The 19,685-nt window shown below is 37.2% G+C and overlaps 1 protein-coding gene across 2 annotated transcripts in view; it reads left to right on the plus strand.

Moving 5' to 3' along the window:
* The window catches only part of GDAP2 (ganglioside induced differentiation associated protein 2), a 63,924-nt gene extending 48,350 nt beyond the window's left edge, over positions 1–15,574 (plus strand). For both annotated transcript variants that reach the window (XM_034990193.1, XM_034990192.1), the window contains 3 exons: positions 457–511; positions 11,495–11,638; positions 14,578–15,574. In XM_034990193.1, coding sequence (XP_034846084.1) covers positions 457–511; positions 11,495–11,638; positions 14,578–14,625 — 247 coding nt within the window. In that variant the 3' untranslated portion in view covers positions 14,626–15,574. The remainder of the gene's footprint in view (positions 1–456; positions 512–11,494; positions 11,639–14,577) is intronic.
* Positions 15,575–19,685: the final 4,111 nt, after the last annotated feature.

Consider the following 19,685-nt stretch of genomic DNA (forward strand, 5'->3'; position numbering starts at 1 on the left):
ATATGTAAACTTTGTCCTGCTTTTAAACATCTTGAAAAAGGGTTGGGATCATTACCAATCTTTGTATATAAAATAACAAAAATACCACCTTCTATTAATAAGATGTGTTACTCTTACTCAAAATACGTTTATAAATATTATTTCATTTGACCCAGTGACCCATGAGTGTGTTAATTCATAACCTGGTCCCAGAGATTCTAGTGCAATATAAAAGAATGGTACACAATGTTTGTTAAATATGAATTTACTTTGTTCTATCTGTAGGTGGCTCTGTCACAGCCAAGAGAAATAATATCTTCTATAAAACAAATAATTTTTTGACATTTCACCTAAAATTCAATAAGTGAACTAGAGCAATTTTTAAATTTTTTTCTTTGTGAATATATTTCTGTACTCTAGCAAAGAGTTAATTGTCCATAGCATGACATACTGACCCTTGTTTTTATTTCGAATCAGATACAAGAGGAATTTGAAGGCTGTTTATTTCGTTCATCCAACATTTCGTTCAAAGGTACAGTGTGTTTCTTTTTAGCTAAATCTTGAGTTTAAGTGCACTGCATGCCAGCATATTAAGCTATATATCAAGATCTTGATTCTTACTGTCAGCACTGTGCCTGCTGATTTCTTTGTTTACTGTTCCTTTTAAGTGATAATGAGTTGTGATCCTAATGTTTTGGTCCCATGTAAACTCCAGTATCTTTGTAGGCAACTCTTATAAGCCTCTCGGTCCTTGCCTCTTCATGCTCTGTGTTTGTTTGGGCTTTGCTCATGCTCTTAATACAGAATATACTTTACTTCCTCTGCTCGTGGCTAACTTCTGTTTGTCCTTCAGATCTCTGTTTAACAATTACTTTCCATAGAAAACCTTCTCTGACCAATTCTGCAACCAGTAGGTACTCTTGCATTGTACCCCCTTAAGATTTTAGTCTCTATCATTGTGATGTTTTTAATTCTAATTACTTGTTTAATTTTCTACCTTAGGCTAGCCTGCAAGATTTGTGAGAGCTAGAATATAGCTATCTTGCTCTTTTAATATCCCTAATATCTAATCCTACATTTTGACTTCATCAAAACATGCACTCCTTTGGTCCTTTTGCTTTTTCTGAAAATATCATCTCTTTTTTTTTTTTTTGGTCTTAATTTCCTTTCCTATATAGCCTAAAACCCACGTTCTATCGCTTCAGTCACTGCTGTTAATGCCTAAAATAACTTACGATCTCTTACTCTTTCATCACACTTGCCCATCAAAACCTGATCATAATTTCGTCACTCTGCTTTCTTCACTCCTGTATCTGGGTTGCTGGGCACGGATGGAGAAGTCTTAGATCCATGTGATTTTGGGCTTCTAAGCAGACTTATGGAGCTTTCACTGCTAAGGGGCCCCTGGTATTTCGCTGGACAATGTCCCAGCGAGGCTCTCTGTTCTCCTCAAGCCTTGTCCTACTAGCAGCTCCTCATTCCAGTGGTTGGCCCGGTCTTGTTCTTAACCAAGAACATTGAAAACATCAGTAAAAAGCTGCCTGTCTTCTCCCTCCCACCCCACACTTACCTGCCATTAGTTCCTATCATTGCCTCCTTTTCTGTCATAAAAAATGTGTTTCTTCTTAATGAAGAGCAGCCCCTCTACCTGTGGTCCAGATCCCATTGTAATAATAGCTAATGTTTTCTAAGCACTTACTATATTCCAGCTTTTCCCATGCATTGTCTTATTTAAGCCTTATATCTATGAAGGAGATAGTAGTATTATGCCCATTTTGCAGATGAAGAAATTGGTGCTTCGAGAGATTAAATAACTTTTCCAAGGTTAGCAACTAATAAGTAGCAGTCTGGATTTGAATCTAAACATTTTAATTACAGAGCCTCCACTCATAACTACACAATGTATTTCCATTTCCTCAGGACTTTCTCTTCAGCAATTTTTATCTTTCTCCTCTCCATTTTTCTGGATCTAACTCATCAACTTTATACATGCTAAAGCCTCCATTTACCTCTCTTCCCTTTAACAACCAAAGTTTTTTAGTGTGATCTACATTCTATGTTCATTGTCTCCATTTTTTATACACCTTAAATTACTCCCATCTGGTTCAAATCCCACTCTGACAGCTAAAGCTACTCACAGCAAAACTACTGGTCAACTTTATCCTGTTTTCCCTGCAGCCTTAATCACAGATGGTCCCTTCTCCTTGAAACACTTTGTCTTGGCTTCCTTGAAACTTACCTTGCTGAATTCTCTCCCACTTCTAACTGCTCCCTCTCAGTCCCCTGTGCTGTGCCCTCTCTCTGCTCATCCTTTGAAAGTTTTCCCAAGCCCTCATCCTTTTCTTTCATTCTGTACCTTCTTTCATTCCTGTGTCTTCAACAACCCTCGAAATTATATGCAAGTCCCAAATACATCTCAGGGGAAGCAGTGAAGCCTAATGTTTAAAGCATGGGCCCAAGACTCAGGGAATGAATTACTAATCCCAGCTCTACCAACTACCAGTTTATCTTCTCAGGCAAGTTATAGAACCTCTCTGTGTGTTCATTTCATCTTCTATAAAATAGGGATAATAATAGTGCCCACCTTCTAAGGTTATTGGAAGGATGAAATTAGTAATTAATTTGTGTAAAATGCTTAAAACATTACCTGACCTATAATAAAAGCTCAGTAAATGTTACCACTGTCAACATGATCATCATCATTCCTCTGCTTAAACATGCATGTTGAGCTATTGATTAGATACTTCACTTAGAGGTCTTACAGGCCCCTGAAGTTCAGCATTTTAAAATCAGAGCTGCTCATGCCCTCCTCCCTGACTCACTCCCGGACTTCTGTTTATATCTCCTATCTTAGTAAATGGGACCACTGCCTGTTAGGTGCCTAAGCCAGGAACCAGGGAAACTTCATATTACGTCAGTTCTGTATGCTTGCTGTTGTCCCAGTCTATGCCAGTGCTGTTAGTCCCACTGCCTCTAGTTCATGCCACCACCACCTTTTATCTGAAAGGACACAGCTCCCTCCTAGTCAGTGTCCATATTGTCCTGCCTCCAGTGTATGTAGCACTGTTCCTTCAGGCCTGCCTCATGACATTTTCTTATAAAGTTAACATAAGAAGCCTAAAATATTTACTACAGGGTCTTTTGCAAAAGTTGGTCAACTTTGGGTCTAGGCAAACAACAGCAAAGCCTGATTATATCAGTGGGGTTTGGAGAAAAAAAGGACTTATTTCAGCATAAAGCCCAGGATTTAGTTAGTTATTAGATGAGTAGGGTTGAGAGAAAGGACTGTGTCATCCATGACTCCCAGGTGTCATCAGATAAAGGGGATCATGGATTGGGATATAAATTTGAGAGTCCCCATCAAGTAAATAGAGCTTTAACTCTTTAAATATGTTAATGAAGTAAGTCACAAAAAGGATAGCTAAAGACAGAGCCCTGGGATCAAGGAAGGAGATCAAGGAGAAGTAATCTAAAAATCAGCAGGAGAGCCAAGATTGACTAATGCTGTGGGAGCCAGTGGACAGGAAAAGCATCAAAGACTGTAGAAGTAGTCATTATTTTAAAGCACTATGGAGAAATTAACTAAGATAAGTAGTGAAAAGTCCTCATTACACTTCATAATTAATAGATGAGTGAAGATTTCATTGAGAGAATGGTTTTCACTTTGGGATTTCTCATTGTTTATGAAATTGCTGAATTTCTCATCTAAATACTATCTTTAAAATTTGCATGAAATATTTTAAGTATTTCTTATAAAAGTTGCAAATTTACTTTTGGTCCCTCAGTGTTAGAATAGCTTAGTAAGTGCTAATTAAATGCTTATGAGAACACTGTTTGGCCAGGCTTTAAAAAAAAAAAAATACAGTGTTGGAACAGTCCATTAAGTGAAGGACTTTTCCTGCTCTGTTCAGTTAAGTTCTGACTACATGGTCTCATCAGATAATGTCTATTATCAACTTTTCCACTATTTTGTTATGCTCAGTGGGTGGCTAATTTTTTCTTTCTGTAGCACTTAAAGATACTGCTTGACTATTTCCCCGCATCTCATCATCCATTTATATTTTGTTCTTCCAGTAGCTACTGAAATTTTTTCTTTAATGGAGATAAACAGAAGGATGAGCTTGGTTTTTAGCATGTCTTTGCAAGAATGTCTGCTCTCCACACTTCTATTCAGTATTGTACCAGAGGTTCTAACCAGTGTAATATGGCAAGAAAAAGAAATAAAATGCCTCTAGATTTATAGGGGAGTAAATAATACTGTCTTTATACTGAGCATCTATGTAGAAAACTCTATGGTATCCTCAGCAAAACTAGTAGAATTAATGAGTAAGTTTTATCAAGGTTTCAGGGTTTAAGATCAAAATTTAAAAATCAGTTGTATATATTACCAACAAACAATCCAATTGAAATTCAAAAAGTAGTATTATTTACACTAGCATCAAAATATATTAAATATTTAAGGATAACTATGACAAAAGATGTGAAAGACCTGTGCCCTATACAAGTTATATACACTGCAAAACATTCATGAGGGAAATTAAAGGAGACCTAAGTAAAGGAAGACATACACTGTATTTGTGGACTAGAAGACTTAATGTTGTGAAATTATTAGTGCTTGCTAAATATGTTGATTCAACACCAACCAAAAATTCAGCAAGCTTTTTTTGTAGAAATGGACCAATAAAAATGCAAAGAATTTAAATAGCCAAAACTATTTTAAAAGAAAACCAAAGTTGGAGGACTGACACTCCCTGCTTTCAAAGCTTATTCTAAAGCTACGGTACTCAAGACAATGTGAGGTATTGGCATAAAGACAGACATATAGATCAGTGGAACAGAGTAGAGAATCCGAAATATACTCATGTGTATATAGATAACTGGTGTTTGAGAAGAGTGCAAAGTCAGATCAGTGGAAAAAGGAGAGTCTGTTCAATAAATGATACTGGAACAATTAGATACCCATGTGCAAAAAAAAAAAAAAAATGAATTGTGATCCGTGTCTTGCATCACATACAGAAATTAGCTGGACATGGATCAAAGACCTAAACTGTAAAATGTAAAACTATTAAACTTCTAAAAAGAAAATAGAGAAAGCTTTGTGACCTTGAGCAAAGCAAAGATTTCTTAGATATAACACCAAAGCACAATCCATAAAAGAAATTGGATTTAATCAAAATTAAAACCTTCTGCCTTTTTAAAGATAGTTAAGAGAGTAAAAAGACAAGCCACAGCCTGAGAGAGAATCTTTTTAAATAGAGCATTTATCTGATAAAGGATTTCTCTTTAGAGTAAATAAATCTCAAAAATCACTAATAAGGAAACAACTCAGTTTAGAAATGGTCAGAAGATTTGTGCAAACATTTCCCCAAAGAAAATATATAAATGTCAGAAAAGCACATGAAAGCACATGAAAAGATGTTTAACCCAATTAGTCATTAGGAAATTTAGTAAATTAAATCAAAATGAGATATCATTGCACTCCTGTTAGAATGGCTAAAAGACTGCCTATACCAAATATTGGTGAGAATGTGGAAGAACTGGTATTCCCCTTCAGTGCTTATCTGAATATAAAATGTTACAGAAACTTTGGCAGTTTCTTTAAAGAATTTAAAGCAGTTTATTTAAAGGATTAACTGTATACCTACCATGTGATCCAGCCATCCCACTCCTAGTATTTACCTGAGACAAATGAAAACCTATCCATACAAAGACTTGTACACAAATGCTTATAGCCCCTTTATTTGTTATAGCCAAAAACTGGAAATAACCTGCATGCCCATCACTGGGAGAATTGATAACCAAACTGTGATATATCCATACAATAGAATACTACTCAGTAATAAAAAAGAATGAACTCTTGATACATGCAGCAACACAAATGAATCTCAGAATAATTATGCTGAGTAAAAGAAGCCACACAAGTGTAACAGCTGCATGATTACATATAAAATTCTAGGGCATACAAACTAATGTGTAATTACAGGAAGTAGAGCAGTGATTTCCTGTGGACAGGGAGATGGGGTGGGAGGGAGGCATTACAAAGAACCCTGAGAACCTTTGGGAGTGATGGCTATGTTCTTTTTCTTGATTATGATGGCTTCGTGGGTGTATACATATATCAAAACTTAGCAAATTGTATACTTCAGTTATGTGCAGCTTAGTGTGTATCAGTTGTATCTTACTTAAAAGAGACATTTTTTTAAAAAAAACTGCAGTGAGAGACCACTACAGTGCCACCAGAATAGCCAAAATTTAAAAGACTGGCAGTGCCAAATATCGCCAGTGATGTGAAGCAACTGGAATTCTCCTCCCTCATAAGTAGGAATTGGGAATTGGGCAACTACTTTGAAAACAGTTATGAAAATCTCTTAAAAACTACATATATACCTCATCAGTGACACATCAGTGCCACTGCTAAGTATTTACCCAAATGAAATGAAAATATATGTGCCAAAAAAGACTTGTATAAGAATGTTCATAGCAGGGACGCCTGGGTGGCTCAGTCGGTTGAGCAGCTGTCTTCGGCCCAGGTCATGATCCCAGGGTCCTGGGATCGAGTCCCACATCAGGCTCCTTGCTCAGCGGGGAACCTGCTTCTCCCTCTCTCTCCGTCTGCTTGTGCTCTCTCTGTCAAATAAATAAAATCTTTAAAAAAAAAAAAAAAAAAGAATGTCATAGCAGCTTTAGTCAGAGCAGCCAAAAACTGGACACAGCCCAGGTGCCCATCAATAGAATTATGAATAATTAAGCTCTAGCATGTTCTCATACTAGAGTGTTTCTTGGCAATGAAAGAGAACACACTACTGACATACAAAACCACACATAAGAATCTTAAAAACATTAAGCTGAGTGAAAGAACCCTTATATAAAAATTATGCTGTATGATTCCATTTATATGAAATCCTAGAGCAGACAAAACTAATCCATGGTAGAAAAAAATCAAAATGTCGTTTGCCTCTGTGGAGAGGACCATAAGGGAAGAGGAGCATGAGGGAATTTTCTGGGGTGACGAAAGTGTTTTATACCTGAGTAGGAGTTTAATATACATAGTATGTATTTGCCTAAAGAGCAAAGGACATTTAAAATCTGTGCGCTTCATCAAATGTAAATTTTATAGCAAAGAAACTGAACAAACTTTGAACTCTAGTTAGAGATAAGAATGCTGTATTTGGGGACAGCTTACTGACGTCTGCAATTTACTTGGAAATGCAGCAAAAAAGTAAGATGGATCAGCAGATGGACAGAGGGATGGGTAGATATGTGTTAAAGAAAACATAAGGAAAACGTGAATGATCGAGTGGTGGCTATACTGGTGTTCACTGTAAAAAAATTCTTTTAACATATTTGAACATTTTCATAATTTTCTTTACTTCTGCTACAAATTCAGATTTATCAGAATAGTGTTCCTTTGTACCAGACTTACAAAACTGTGTAGCCACTGTTTGCTAAGATATGACTTGAATCCCTCCTCCTCCACAGTAGAGAGTCTAAATAGCTATCCACCCTGCGACATTGATGGAAGCACATTACCAGAAATTTCAGTGTTAGAGCCACTAGCCTTGGCTCTCACACATTGGAATTGCTTCAGATAGGAGTTAGTGGCAGGCTGGGCAGAGGCTGAAGACCAGATGTATAAAGTGAAAAGCGCTCTGTTACCTCTTCATAACATTTTGGGATGGGGAAAATGAGGGAGGATTGAGAGAGTAAAACCATGTGTAACGAAATCCACCGTTATTTTATACTAAGTCAAAAACTCTAAATGGGGTGTTTGTAATTATAAAATAATGAGATGAAATCAAAGGATAATAAAACAATCGAATCACACTGTTCTGATTTCAGTACTCCTCAGATCTTTTCCAGGGCACTCCACCCAAAGTGGTAATAAATTGACTGCTCATAGAAATCACTACTTCTTTGAAGTTTACTAATACAAGGCAAACTAACAAGTTAAACCCACTCTTGATTCTGGCTCCAGTAGATTATTTTAGTGCACATGTGTGTGAACAGTCTTTTCCTAGTTTATATTGTTTTGTGATCCTATGCTCTTGGCTTTGCATTTGTGAGTAATTGGGTGAAAGAATTTGCAGCATTCACAAAATATCACAGCAGTCCGTTTTCAAAGTTTAAATTTTCATCAGCTCATTAAAATAGTAGATACTAAGTAATGCAAGTTTACGTAAATGTACATTTGTGACTTACAAATAATTGAAAATTAAAAGCTAAGCTATATAAAACTAAAAATTTTTTTTTAACATTTTATTTATTTATTTGAGAGAGAATGAGATAGAGCATGAGAGGGGGGAGGGTCAGAGGGAGAAGCGGACTCCCTGCCGAGCAGGGAGCCCGATGCGGGACTCGATCCCGGGACTCCAGGATCATGACCTGAGCCGAAGGCAGTCGCTTAACCAACTGAGCCACCCAGGCGCCCTAAAACTAAAATTTTAAAAAGCAAAGACAGTGCTCTTGAGTGTCCCTGAACAGAAAACTTCTAACTGGGTTTCTCCTTCTGTCTACTTTGAGTAATTTTCTCTTCCCAATACCTGGAGGATGTGAAGGAGGTAATGGCAGAAAATGGGATAGAGAAATGTGTTTCTCTTTCTCAGATTGTATGCCTGAGGTCACTGCCTAGTCTCCCCAACCCAGCCTTCTCTTTGAGTTTACCACTACCACCCCACCATGTCATTTGGTGTGGCATATGAAGGAGTCCTTGCCTAGAACTGTAAAACTAAGAGGGACCTTAAAGATCATGTAAGTCTAACTTGCTCATTTTAGAGAGAAAAAAACTGAGGTGCAGATTGAAGTACAATGTATTTTTATTGTAGAATGAAGAAATAGTAAACCATTCCTAAACAGTAGTAAAATAATACACTCAGAAACTCTCACTCCTCCACTTGTTAATTCTTCCAACACATTAAATTCCTTACTTTTTTTGTTGGGCATTAATTACGCACTGAATATGGTATTGAATAAGACATTCTATTTAGAGAATCAGATAATACAATACAGAATGCTAATTATGCAATAACATGAGTAAACAAAGTGTTTGTTGGAACATTTAGAAGCTCCTTTCTAGTTTTGGGTGGAGGGTGGTCAAAGAAGGCCTCCTAACTGGAGTGAATTTTGATCTGAGCTCTGAAGAACAATTGCCAGGCATAGAAAAGCAGCATGTAGGGCGCCTGGGTGGCTCAGATGGTTAAGCGTCTGCCTTCGGCTCAGGTCATGATCCCAGGGTCCTAGGATCGAGTCCCGCATCGGGCTCCCTGCTCTTTGGGAGCCTGCCTCTCCCTCTGCTTCTCTCTCTCTCTCTCTCTCTCTCTGTCTCTCATGAATAAATAAATAAAAAAAATCTTAAAGAAAAAAAAAAAGAAAAGCAGCATGTAAAAAGCTTCTGAGGCAAGAGAACAAAGGCACAAGAGTTTTCTGCTTAGGCCCTTATAGTTCTGTATTTTTCTCCCTTTTTCCACGTAGCAGGGGCTCCTTGCATATATAGGTATTCACATGTTTCTGTGGGCCATTCATTGCATTTAGTACATTTTGCCTTAGGTAGTTGTTATGCTTATGTTTATAATCTGACTCCTATACTAGAATCCAAGCCCCCTTGAGAAGAATGGCGCTATCATTGTTACCCTGTATCACCCAGAACTCAGTGCTTAGTACGCAGGTGACCAGTAGATGTTTAACTCCTTGCACACGTTTAATCTCTTAACATGGCCTTCGGGTGCTTCTCTGTTCAGACGCTACAATCTTCCTATTTCCTTAAGTTCTTTCTGGAATCTGCAAAATCTCTGTGACCTCTCCATAGCTCTTACTGGTTTCTTAGCTGCCTCTGTGGCTGGTTGTAGAGCCCTAATCTGGAAGTGTCACTAACCTAGTTTGCAGAAGTTTATATTAATTAGGTATATAACGTGTGTGCTTTCAAGAAACTGATGTCAAAAACTGATTCGGGCTATGTAAGTAAGTGACTGTATAATTTGATTTAAATTAATCTGCCTGGTTCTAGCAACGTCAGGTTCCTCCCCTCCCCTCCATCACCCCCCTCCAAATAAACTTGATAAGAGGGGAGGGGAGAGGATGCAGAGGGTAATATTAATATTTTAGGCCTTATGCCAGTCATTGGTAGTATAGCCAAAATAGAATAGTGACTCAGGCTATAAAAATCATTGTAGATACCTTTATTTACTCATTCTTTATCAAATACTTTGAAAATGATGGTTCTGTCTGTATCTTATAAAACTTTAGACTATTATTCTATGATTGTCTGCCAAGTCCTAGGGAAATTATAGAAATGGACATAAGAAGCTGAAATACTAGGAAGCAGGAATAAGTGCTCCAAATGCAATGGAAATTTCAGGTATTTTATGAACTCAATAGAAGAGATAATCTGGAGCTTAATGTAAGGGACAAATAATGCTGGAAATGAGTCTCTACCAAGTGCAGATTTGGACAGGATCTTGATAAGTTAGTGCAGTGTTGTCTCTGTTCTTTTCATGCCTTTTCTCATAAAGAGGTACAAAGGAAGCAGGTCATATTAGGGGCATGGAATATGTGAAAGGTTTGGAACAGCCCCTGGAAAATGTGGTAAGATTGGCATAGTGGCAGATGCCCAGAGTGTCGTGTATGTATAACATACCCAGTTATACATTTGTAATGCACTATTCCAGTGCCTGTGTCCATATGCACGTGTTTCCTTCTGTAAATAAAATGGGGATAGCAATAATATTGTATCTACCTCATAGAACGGTTGTGTAAGCCACTGGTAAACGTGACTAATTAGATTGGCAGTTTAGATAGATGAACGCTAATTTGTGAGTTCTAGCTGTTGCCTAGTTTATGTCAGTGTTGTTTGCTATTAAGAATTTTTTTGGAGCCAACAAATTTTGCAGACTAGCTTTTATAGAGGGATTGCATGTTGTAAAGTGAAATGAGCAAAGGTGGCTCCACAGCCACAGAGGATTTGCTTTGAATGGTTAAGAAAGAGACCACATGCCAAATGTCAGCTGAAAAATAAATGTATCAAATATTGGCAAACTTTTCTTTTAGTCTCATTTGAAAAAATGAAAAGAGTTTGTGAATTTGGAGATGTTAATCATTTTCAGAGTAGCAATGAAACAATTATTCTACCAAATAATGCAGGGGATTTTGCCCACAACCCACAGTAAGAAGCATCTATTACATGACAATGTACTACATGTGTAGGAGCATACAGACACCTAAACAGAAACACAAGCTTCATGAAACACTTCGCCCACCCTTACTAGCTTCCCCAGTAATTGTTACTCTAGTGTGGTTCCTTTTTATTGTTGTTTTTACTGCTCTTCATAATCCATTAAACTGATTGCATAATTCACTGATGAACTACAACCCACACTTTGAAAAACATTACTTATTAAAAGCTTTTTCTGACATCAGTTTCAATTTTGAAATATAGTTTCTACCTAGTATAAATTTTCAAAATCATGTTTATATTTCTAACTTTGGCCACTGACTGAAATTGTTTTTCTCTTCTATTAATCAGGTATCAACATGGTTTTTTACCACCTTTTCTGTCTCAGGACTGAAGGACAAAATCCACCATGTGGACAGCCTCCACCAGCTATTCTCTGCCATATCACCAGAACAGATTGACTTTCCTCCTTTTGTCCTTGAATATGATGCCAGGGTAAGAAGTACCAGGAGTTCTCCCTCACCTGGTGCAGTATCTTAGCTGTTCTATAGGACACTGCTGATGAGCACAACATGCTTTGATTAGAAGATGATATGAATGCCATTAGCAGGTTTTAGTAAACTTGATAGTATCATTTAACATTCTTTTCCTACAGTAACTAGGAAAACACTGTCCTAAGAGAGGACTTTTTTCCCCAGTAAACTTTTCAATGGGAGATTTTCCTGCTGTGGGTTTGAAGCCAATCCTTGCTTATATTGTCCATTTTCTACCACCTCTGCCTGATTTTCTTAAGATTGATTAACTTTTTATCTACATAAGTAGAGTCAGAAGAATCTGTTGGTGTGTGACATTTTCAGCATTAATTCAAAACGGTGGGCTATCTTAGTAGCCTTTACCCTACTAAAGGTTTCATTTTGCTAAAAGTTTATATAATGTTTTTAAGAGTATCAACCAGTAGTATTAGTATTATTACTTATAGATGCATTTATGAATATATTATTTAAACACTGATAAAGGGCTACTCTTGAATTTCATTAAAGCTCCATACCCCATTTGTTTATTCATGCTACCACTTTAGTAGTTAAAAAAAAAAAAAAAGTAACATGCATGGCCAAAAGATCATCAGTCTCCTTATCTAACTGTTGCTGATTACGTATCTTTATGCATGAATCAGGGAATATATTTGAAGGTTATATTCAGTTTGAAATGAATTGTTGTTCCCTAATATTGTACAGCATGTATACACTAAAATAAATATTCTGCAAGACATTTTCTCTGTACCATTTCTTTAACTTCAGCAATAATTTCTGTCTTCCTTTATGTGAAGAGCAAAGTATTTAATGTGTTCTAATGGCTAATAAAATTTCATGCTTGGCTTTAGAACAGAGAGGATTTGTAATTGAAGAAGCTGAATCATAGATACAAAGATTATTGAATATATTGGGGGGGGGGAAGAACATCAATTTGTGTTTATTGTAGATTGCCAGAGTAGAAAATGGCCTTACTGTTACTCTTTTGAAGTATACATCTCTCTTCTTAATAATTAAAAAAAATGGATAGCAGGAAATGAAAGACACTAAAAGACAGTTTGTGATCAAAAATTTCGAATGACAATTCAAAGCTAGTGTCTGGATTTATAATTTATTTTCTAGGGTATAATATACAAGTTGGATTGCATTGGTTAGAAAACCCAAATGGCTGGTTTTTAAGCCAGCACATTTTCTATATACTTAAGGGCCTATAAAGCTGACTTTCATTAAGTATCAACACCATACTCAAACTTTTTGTTTGTGTGCTTGTTTTAGGTTTTTCTTATATTTTTCTTATATTTTGTATGTCAAGTGATGTGATTAATCAAAATTTAATAAAATAACCTATAATCTCGAGGCGCCTGGGTGGCTCAGTCAGTTAAGCCTCCGCCTTGGGCTTAGTTCGTGATCTCAGGGTCCTAGAATCCAGCCATGTGTTGGCCTCTCTGCTCAGGGAAGAGCCTACTTCCCCCTCCCCCTTTGCCCCCCCCCACCCGTGCACTCACGTGCACTCTCTCAAATAAAATAAAATCTCTAAAAAAAAAAAAACCTATACATCTAACTCTTGGGTGATTGGATCATCTCTCTGTGCCTGTACTAGAGCTTTCTAAAATTGAGATATTAGGCCGTCTGTATTTAAAGGCCAAAGAGAGAAATAAAAACAGGGAAGAAACAAAGAAGGTGTCAGGAGATGATATGGGAAGGGCCGGCAGAGGGCAGGTCACTGGATACTTAGAGCCTTACGTGTTACTTGCAGCACTTTGGCTTTGTGGTCTATGGGGAATATTCTGCAAGGGAGACCTACCATTATATTTCTGTTTAGAATGATGGCAAAAGAAACAGCGTAGAAAGTGACTAGAGAGGTTAACAGTCTAGGCAGTAGACAAGTAAGAGGCTATCAGAAAGTCAGAGGAGAAATGAGACTAGAGCTAGGGCAGCAGTAGTGATAATGGCAATGACTTGAAGATCTTAGATTTAGAAGTAGACATTTTAGGAAAAAAAATTCACAGCATTTGGTGACTGAGTAAACCATTAGGGGAGATGAAAGAGGAAGGATGCCTAAGGTGACTACCAAAGTTTCTGCTGTAGGAGACTTGGTGGATGGTATTGCTGCCACCCCAGAGAGGCAGTTTGGAGGATGAGCATTGGGGGTAAGGGTGTTGAGCAGGTGGGAGAGAAGAGACAGGTGGTATGTTCAGTTTGTGACACACTAGGATTGAGGTGGAGATCCTGTAGGTGGTTGGATATTATCTTGTAAGGAAATATTTGCCTTTGCCAGGAAAATGAAAAATATAATCAGAGAAAAGGAAATGAGTATGGAATTGGTTAATTTATTGTCCTGTTCAGTTGTGCCTTGCACATAGTAGGTATGACAGGGCATGATGTGTCATTGTTGGCTGGTTTCAGTGGGCTATTTTCTGGGTCTTGTGTGACTTAGAACAGTGACATAAGTTTTATGGGAATGAAAGGAACCTTTGAAGGTAATTAGAAGATAATTTTTATCTCTCTATATCAAAATGTTATGGAGACCATTTCAGAAAGGCTGCTAGTGAGCATTCTTACAGATACAAAATATAGTCAAAGAAGAGAGTATACAAATTTGCCTGGCAACAGTTCTTCAAAGTTCTAAGATTGTTTCCAGAAATAGAGAAAATAGATTGCTTAGCAGTCTTTTGCACAGTATGAGACTAATATAAAAAGCTTTGTTTCATAGCATTAAGAATTAGATTTGCCCTTCATACTTTATCACAATTTAATGTAGATTAGGAAAACCTAAAAAAATATGGTAGTAGAATGGAATACACGATACATATACAATATCATTGACTATAAATCCTTGTCTTTCACATTCCTATTTAAATTGGTTTTATTACTTAATGTTCTTGTCTTTTTTTTCTTCCACAGGAAAATGGGCCTTACTATACATCTTATCCCCCATCACCAGATTTGTGACCTGCCATCTTTTAGTTCTACTGGTTTCCAAGGACGTCACTTTCTCCACGAATCGCTACCTGTTGAAGTGAAATTCATTTTTGCTGTTCAGATCCAGAGAGCCTTTTGTCCCCACCTCTCTGGTATTTTTTTATTGACTGTATATTTTCTGGCACATAAGCAATCTGACAATAGTAGGCCATTCTGAACTGCACACTTATTTTAAATTTGTATATTTGTATCAAATGAAAATGTTCATTTTTAGAGGGTTGTTAATAGAAATTGGGGAGCAACTTTTGAGTATCTTCAGTTTCCTGAAAGGACACTGGATTTTCCATTAGACAAGCCGCCAATATTGTTCGCGCCATCTCTTTAACATTGTATGCTTCCTTTGTGTACTTAAGTGTTTCTCAAAATATATAGAACCAATGTATGCTGACCATAAGCATTGTTTGCTTCAGATCCTGGCATTACATTTTATACAGATAATTGGGTTATGGTAAAATAGAATTGTCTGGGATCAAGGATGTGGAGATGTATCTGATCAAAACATTGAAATCATTAGCAAAATATAGGTCTTAGAATCTTACTGCACCAGTGAAGATTAAGATTTTGGATTATATGATTTGTTGAGATTGTGACTGTTCTGGTGTCAACAGTGGGGGAAAACAAGAAGACTGTATCTTCCGCCTTTTTCCTGTAATCATGGGTGATTTGGTGTCCTTTTTCTAAAAGGCTGCACTCGTTAGTACTCTTACGCGAAAGGCATCTCCTAGACTCCATCAGTGAGCCTTTAGAGAGGGTGCTGTCTCCCCAGAGTTGTGATTTTGTTGGGCTTTATAGCTACTCCCTCTAAGGACATTTCCTCACAGTGTCTCTTGAGTTGCCTATGTCAAAATGGAGGAAGTGTGTTGCAGTGAACAGAATTCCAGACTGCTGTTGCCACTCAGGCTCTATTTGTGCCTTAGCTCGCTTATGAATAAAAATTAGGATTATGATACCGACCTCACAGAGGTATCATAAGGCTAACATTTAGAAAGGGCTTGTGATGTCTTTGGATGCAAAATGCTAGGGGAGTTTGTGTAGGTGTCGCTTCAGTTAGTTTTTAAATGATAATAAATGTACTTGGGGGTACTACCAAGCACTCCTCTTGTCCTTGGCACCTTTTGAGTGACTTTTCTTGTCTTATGACAAGAGCTGTTACTAAAAAATCCCAGGGCGCCTGGGTGGCTCAGTTGGTTAAGTGACTGCCTTCGGCTCAGGTCATGATCCTGGAGTCCCAGGATCGAGTCCCACATCAGGCTCCCTGCTCAGCAGGGAGTCTGCTTCTCCCTCTGACCCTCCTCCCTCTCATGTTCTCTGTCTCTCATTCTCTCTCTCGCAAATAAATAAAATCTTAAAAAATAAAAATAAAAATAAAAATAAAAAATCCCAACCCTGAAGACCGACCTCCTTCCTACTTTGTCCAGAATTTCTTCTAGCCTCCTCCTCCCCCAGTGCTACACTTTAACAAGAGGCATCTGTTAGCCATTTTAAACATTTCTTCTTGAATTGAGGTCAAACCAGTATCATTTCCATCTGGGTGTCTTCATATTCCTTTTGATTCCTACACCCCCCCCCCCCCCCATCTCCCTCACTCCATCATGTACATTGGCAGTTCAGAGAAGAAAAAGTAGAACTCTTCTTTGTTCAGGATCAGTGCTTCCAAAGGTCCTATTCCTCTGTGCCCAAATTAATTCTTCAGTGGATAAAGGAAACATAATTCTTTTATGACAGAGAAATCCCCCTATAGTTGTATTAGCCCCATCCTCTATTTTCCCCTACAAACAAGAAGGGGCTTTACATTCCTTCAGTAAGTGCTCATATCTTTTTGCATGAATTGGACACATTTGCTTTGTGTCAGAAATCAAAGCCACTTGCTCCTTGTATATGCTTATTGGGTAAGGGTTTCCTGTTACGTTCCCTAGGTCATCAGATCCAGACAGCCAGTCAGATGTCTACAGTAAGCTTCCTCTCAAACAGCACTACTTTCAATCCCTTAAGCCTTGAACTTTAAAAATCTGAAAAATTAGCTTCATCTTCTCCAGTCTATTGTTAGATCATATTTGAGGTATCTTTGTACTAGGAGCAGTTATAAAAATATGCCAGCTTTTCTTTTTTGAAAGTGGACTTGGCTATCTGAAATTGGCATTTGGCCTGAATCATTTCCTCTATAGATAATAGAGGCTGCAAGCTACTTTGCCATTTGAAAGAAAGAAAATTGATATGTAGAATTTCTTATAGGCAGTAATTTTGAAAGAATGTCCCTCCATACGAGTATATTAATGTCTAGTAACACAAGCAGGATTCTATATATAGTGAGATTCTCATTCAGTTGATGTCCTAGGGTATTAAGGTAGTATGGAACTGTAAACATACCAACCGCATTACATAATTTAATGGTGACTAAAAATAAGGGCTGCACTTCTCAGTGAAACTAAATTTGGTATGGGACCAAGTTCATGCTTTTATAGCTGTCTTAAGTGTTAGGTAATGAAGTTGTTTCAATGTATTAAATCCTACCGAAGGAACATAGTGACCTTGATAGTGAAATGATTATGTAGTGTTCTATATAGCTGCCTTTGTCAAAGATTGGGTTGCCTGGAGAACACATGCCATTCTCAGAGACACATTAGAGGATAAAAGGATGACTGGGTGGAGATGAGTACTAGCATCTGATGTTAATTCAAAGCACCACCAAATCCTTAATTAAATTAAACTTTGGTCATGCCAATGCTAGTTGAGGAAGAAAACGTACAAAATATTAAGTGAATTCATTAATTCATGCAAGGCATAATAGGATTTTCTTAAACAAGTACATTTCTTCAGCATATATTTGGTTCTTCTTAACTCATCTATATCCAAGTTTCTTGATAGCGAAAAAAACCTCTTGGAAAAAACTGTCTTTATTAGACTCTCTTAAGGCTTAGAGACCAAGTGGTTTAAGATTTTCTTTTCTTTAATATACATCTTATTTCATTGGCTAGTACTCTAATATGTTTATTTTTTCAAAGAGATTCAATTAGTTTGAGACTAAAGAACAGGATTTTTAGAGTATTTTTGATAGGAAAAATGGGTATAGATTTTTTATCAAATATCTGAAATCTGGAAGGATTAAAATATCTTGCATTTCTAGAGAGGGTTACGTATAACCACTCTAGTAGAAAAACATGGCTTGCCTATTTCTTCCTGTTTTCTGTTTGCTGAGAGATCATTCAGTGAATTCAAACTGTGGGTAATGGTTTCTTTTCTTTGCAATTGCTAATAGGAAAGTGATAAAATGTAGTTTCAGTATAAGCTAAAAATCACTCTTTGTGTTTCCCTTGATTGTCTGTGTATGTATATATAGAGTTTATATTGATTAATATATGACTAGAAATTATTAGAATTTGAAGCACTAGAAAGAGAAGGATTATTATGGTTCTAAGAACAGTGGATTGTTTGTATTAAGGACCCAAAAGACTGCAAAATAGCATGTACACCCCTAAAATTGGAGTTGACCAGTGAGTTTCAAATTGTTGTTCTCTTACTAAGTTAAAATCATCAGTCAACATGCAGTAGAGTGTTTTACCTATACTGGCACTTATAATATACTTCATGGTATATGATTGACTCTTGGGAGGACTCTGCCTTTGACTAGGTCATATCAGAAGCGCAGAGAATATAAGAATTGCCTAGTAGGCCAAACCATATATACATATGCGTATATGTGTGTATACACGCGCATGGTAATCTACTTTGCATTACATTCTTCGAATGTGGTTTCTGTGGCCCATATGTAGAGAACATAGAGCAATAAATAACATAGTTCAAGCTTGGATTCTATCAAAAAAGCCCTTAAGCAGATGACATCAAGGTCATTTTATATATTAGTGGCTCTCTTGGATACTAGTTGTTAATTTTGTTTTCTTTGCTTCCAGGAATGGTATCTAATCTTTTTAAGTGAAGTAAGTAATCTTTTTAAGTAGATGTGTAGGGCCACTGAGTTGAAGGAGAAAAACATAGATATTCTCTAGGTGAATTACACTAACAAAATCGTAACTACTGAATGTGACCTAATATTTTTGTTGAACGGTTAAAATTAATACATTTTGTATACACAGTCATACTTTTTTTTTTTTTTTTTGCAATGTGTTTTGCTAGTGTAAGCACACAGCCATTATAAACTGAGCCAGCACTTTGTCAGACCAGTTCTGGTGGGCCGAAATATTTAATTATGAGCTTAACATACATAAATGATTTTAATTGCTATTGGGCACAGGAGACTTAAAAATGTTTTATTGACATCTTAAAATTTGTTTATTCAGAATTCACAATGCTTTTATGAATACTTGGCATTGAAAAATTTATTTTAGTCTTTCTGAATTAGAAGTTAAATTCCATTTTTTTTTTTTTAAAAGATTTTATTCATTTATTTGATAGAGACACAGCGAGAGAGGGAACACAAGCAGGCGGAGTGGGAGAGGGAGAAGCAGGCTTCCCGCTGAGCAGGGAGCCCGATGCGGGGCTCGATCCCATAACCCTGGGATCATGACCTGAGCCGAAGGCAGACGCTCAACGACTGAGCCACCCAGGCGCCCCAAGTTAAATTCCCTTTAAAGAGGATCCCACTCTGTGCAAATAGAGCCTGTGAAGAACCAGTAGTAAAATGGTAATGTTTGTATTGAACCCCAGGGTAGGACAGTCTGTTCTGGTCATTTACACCTGGCTTTTCTCTAATCACTGAGATTAACCTCTGTAGTGGTACAAAATGCAGTAAATTTTACTGTCAGCCTTCTCTATGGGGACCTAGACTAGTGCTTCTCAAACTTTAATGTGCATATATTAAATCAGCTGGCAGTATTATTAAAATGCAGATTCTGATATAGTAGCTCTGGGGTGGAGCCTGGGATTCTAGTTTCTAACAAGTTTGGGTGACCATCAATACTCCTGATACCCCAAGACCACAAGTGAAAGAGCCCAGACTATATTCAGGTTCCATATTTTCCCTGTTTCAAGGAGAGGAGACACAACTGTCGTAATCTCTTCGGTGGGCCAGTAAC

The sequence above is a fragment of the Mirounga leonina genome, unplaced genomic scaffold (assembly GCF_011800145.1).
Source record: "Mirounga leonina isolate KUSES-001 unplaced genomic scaffold, KU_Mleo_1.0 Mir_507, whole genome shotgun sequence".
NCBI lineage: Eukaryota > Metazoa > Chordata > Mammalia > Carnivora > Phocidae > Mirounga > Mirounga leonina.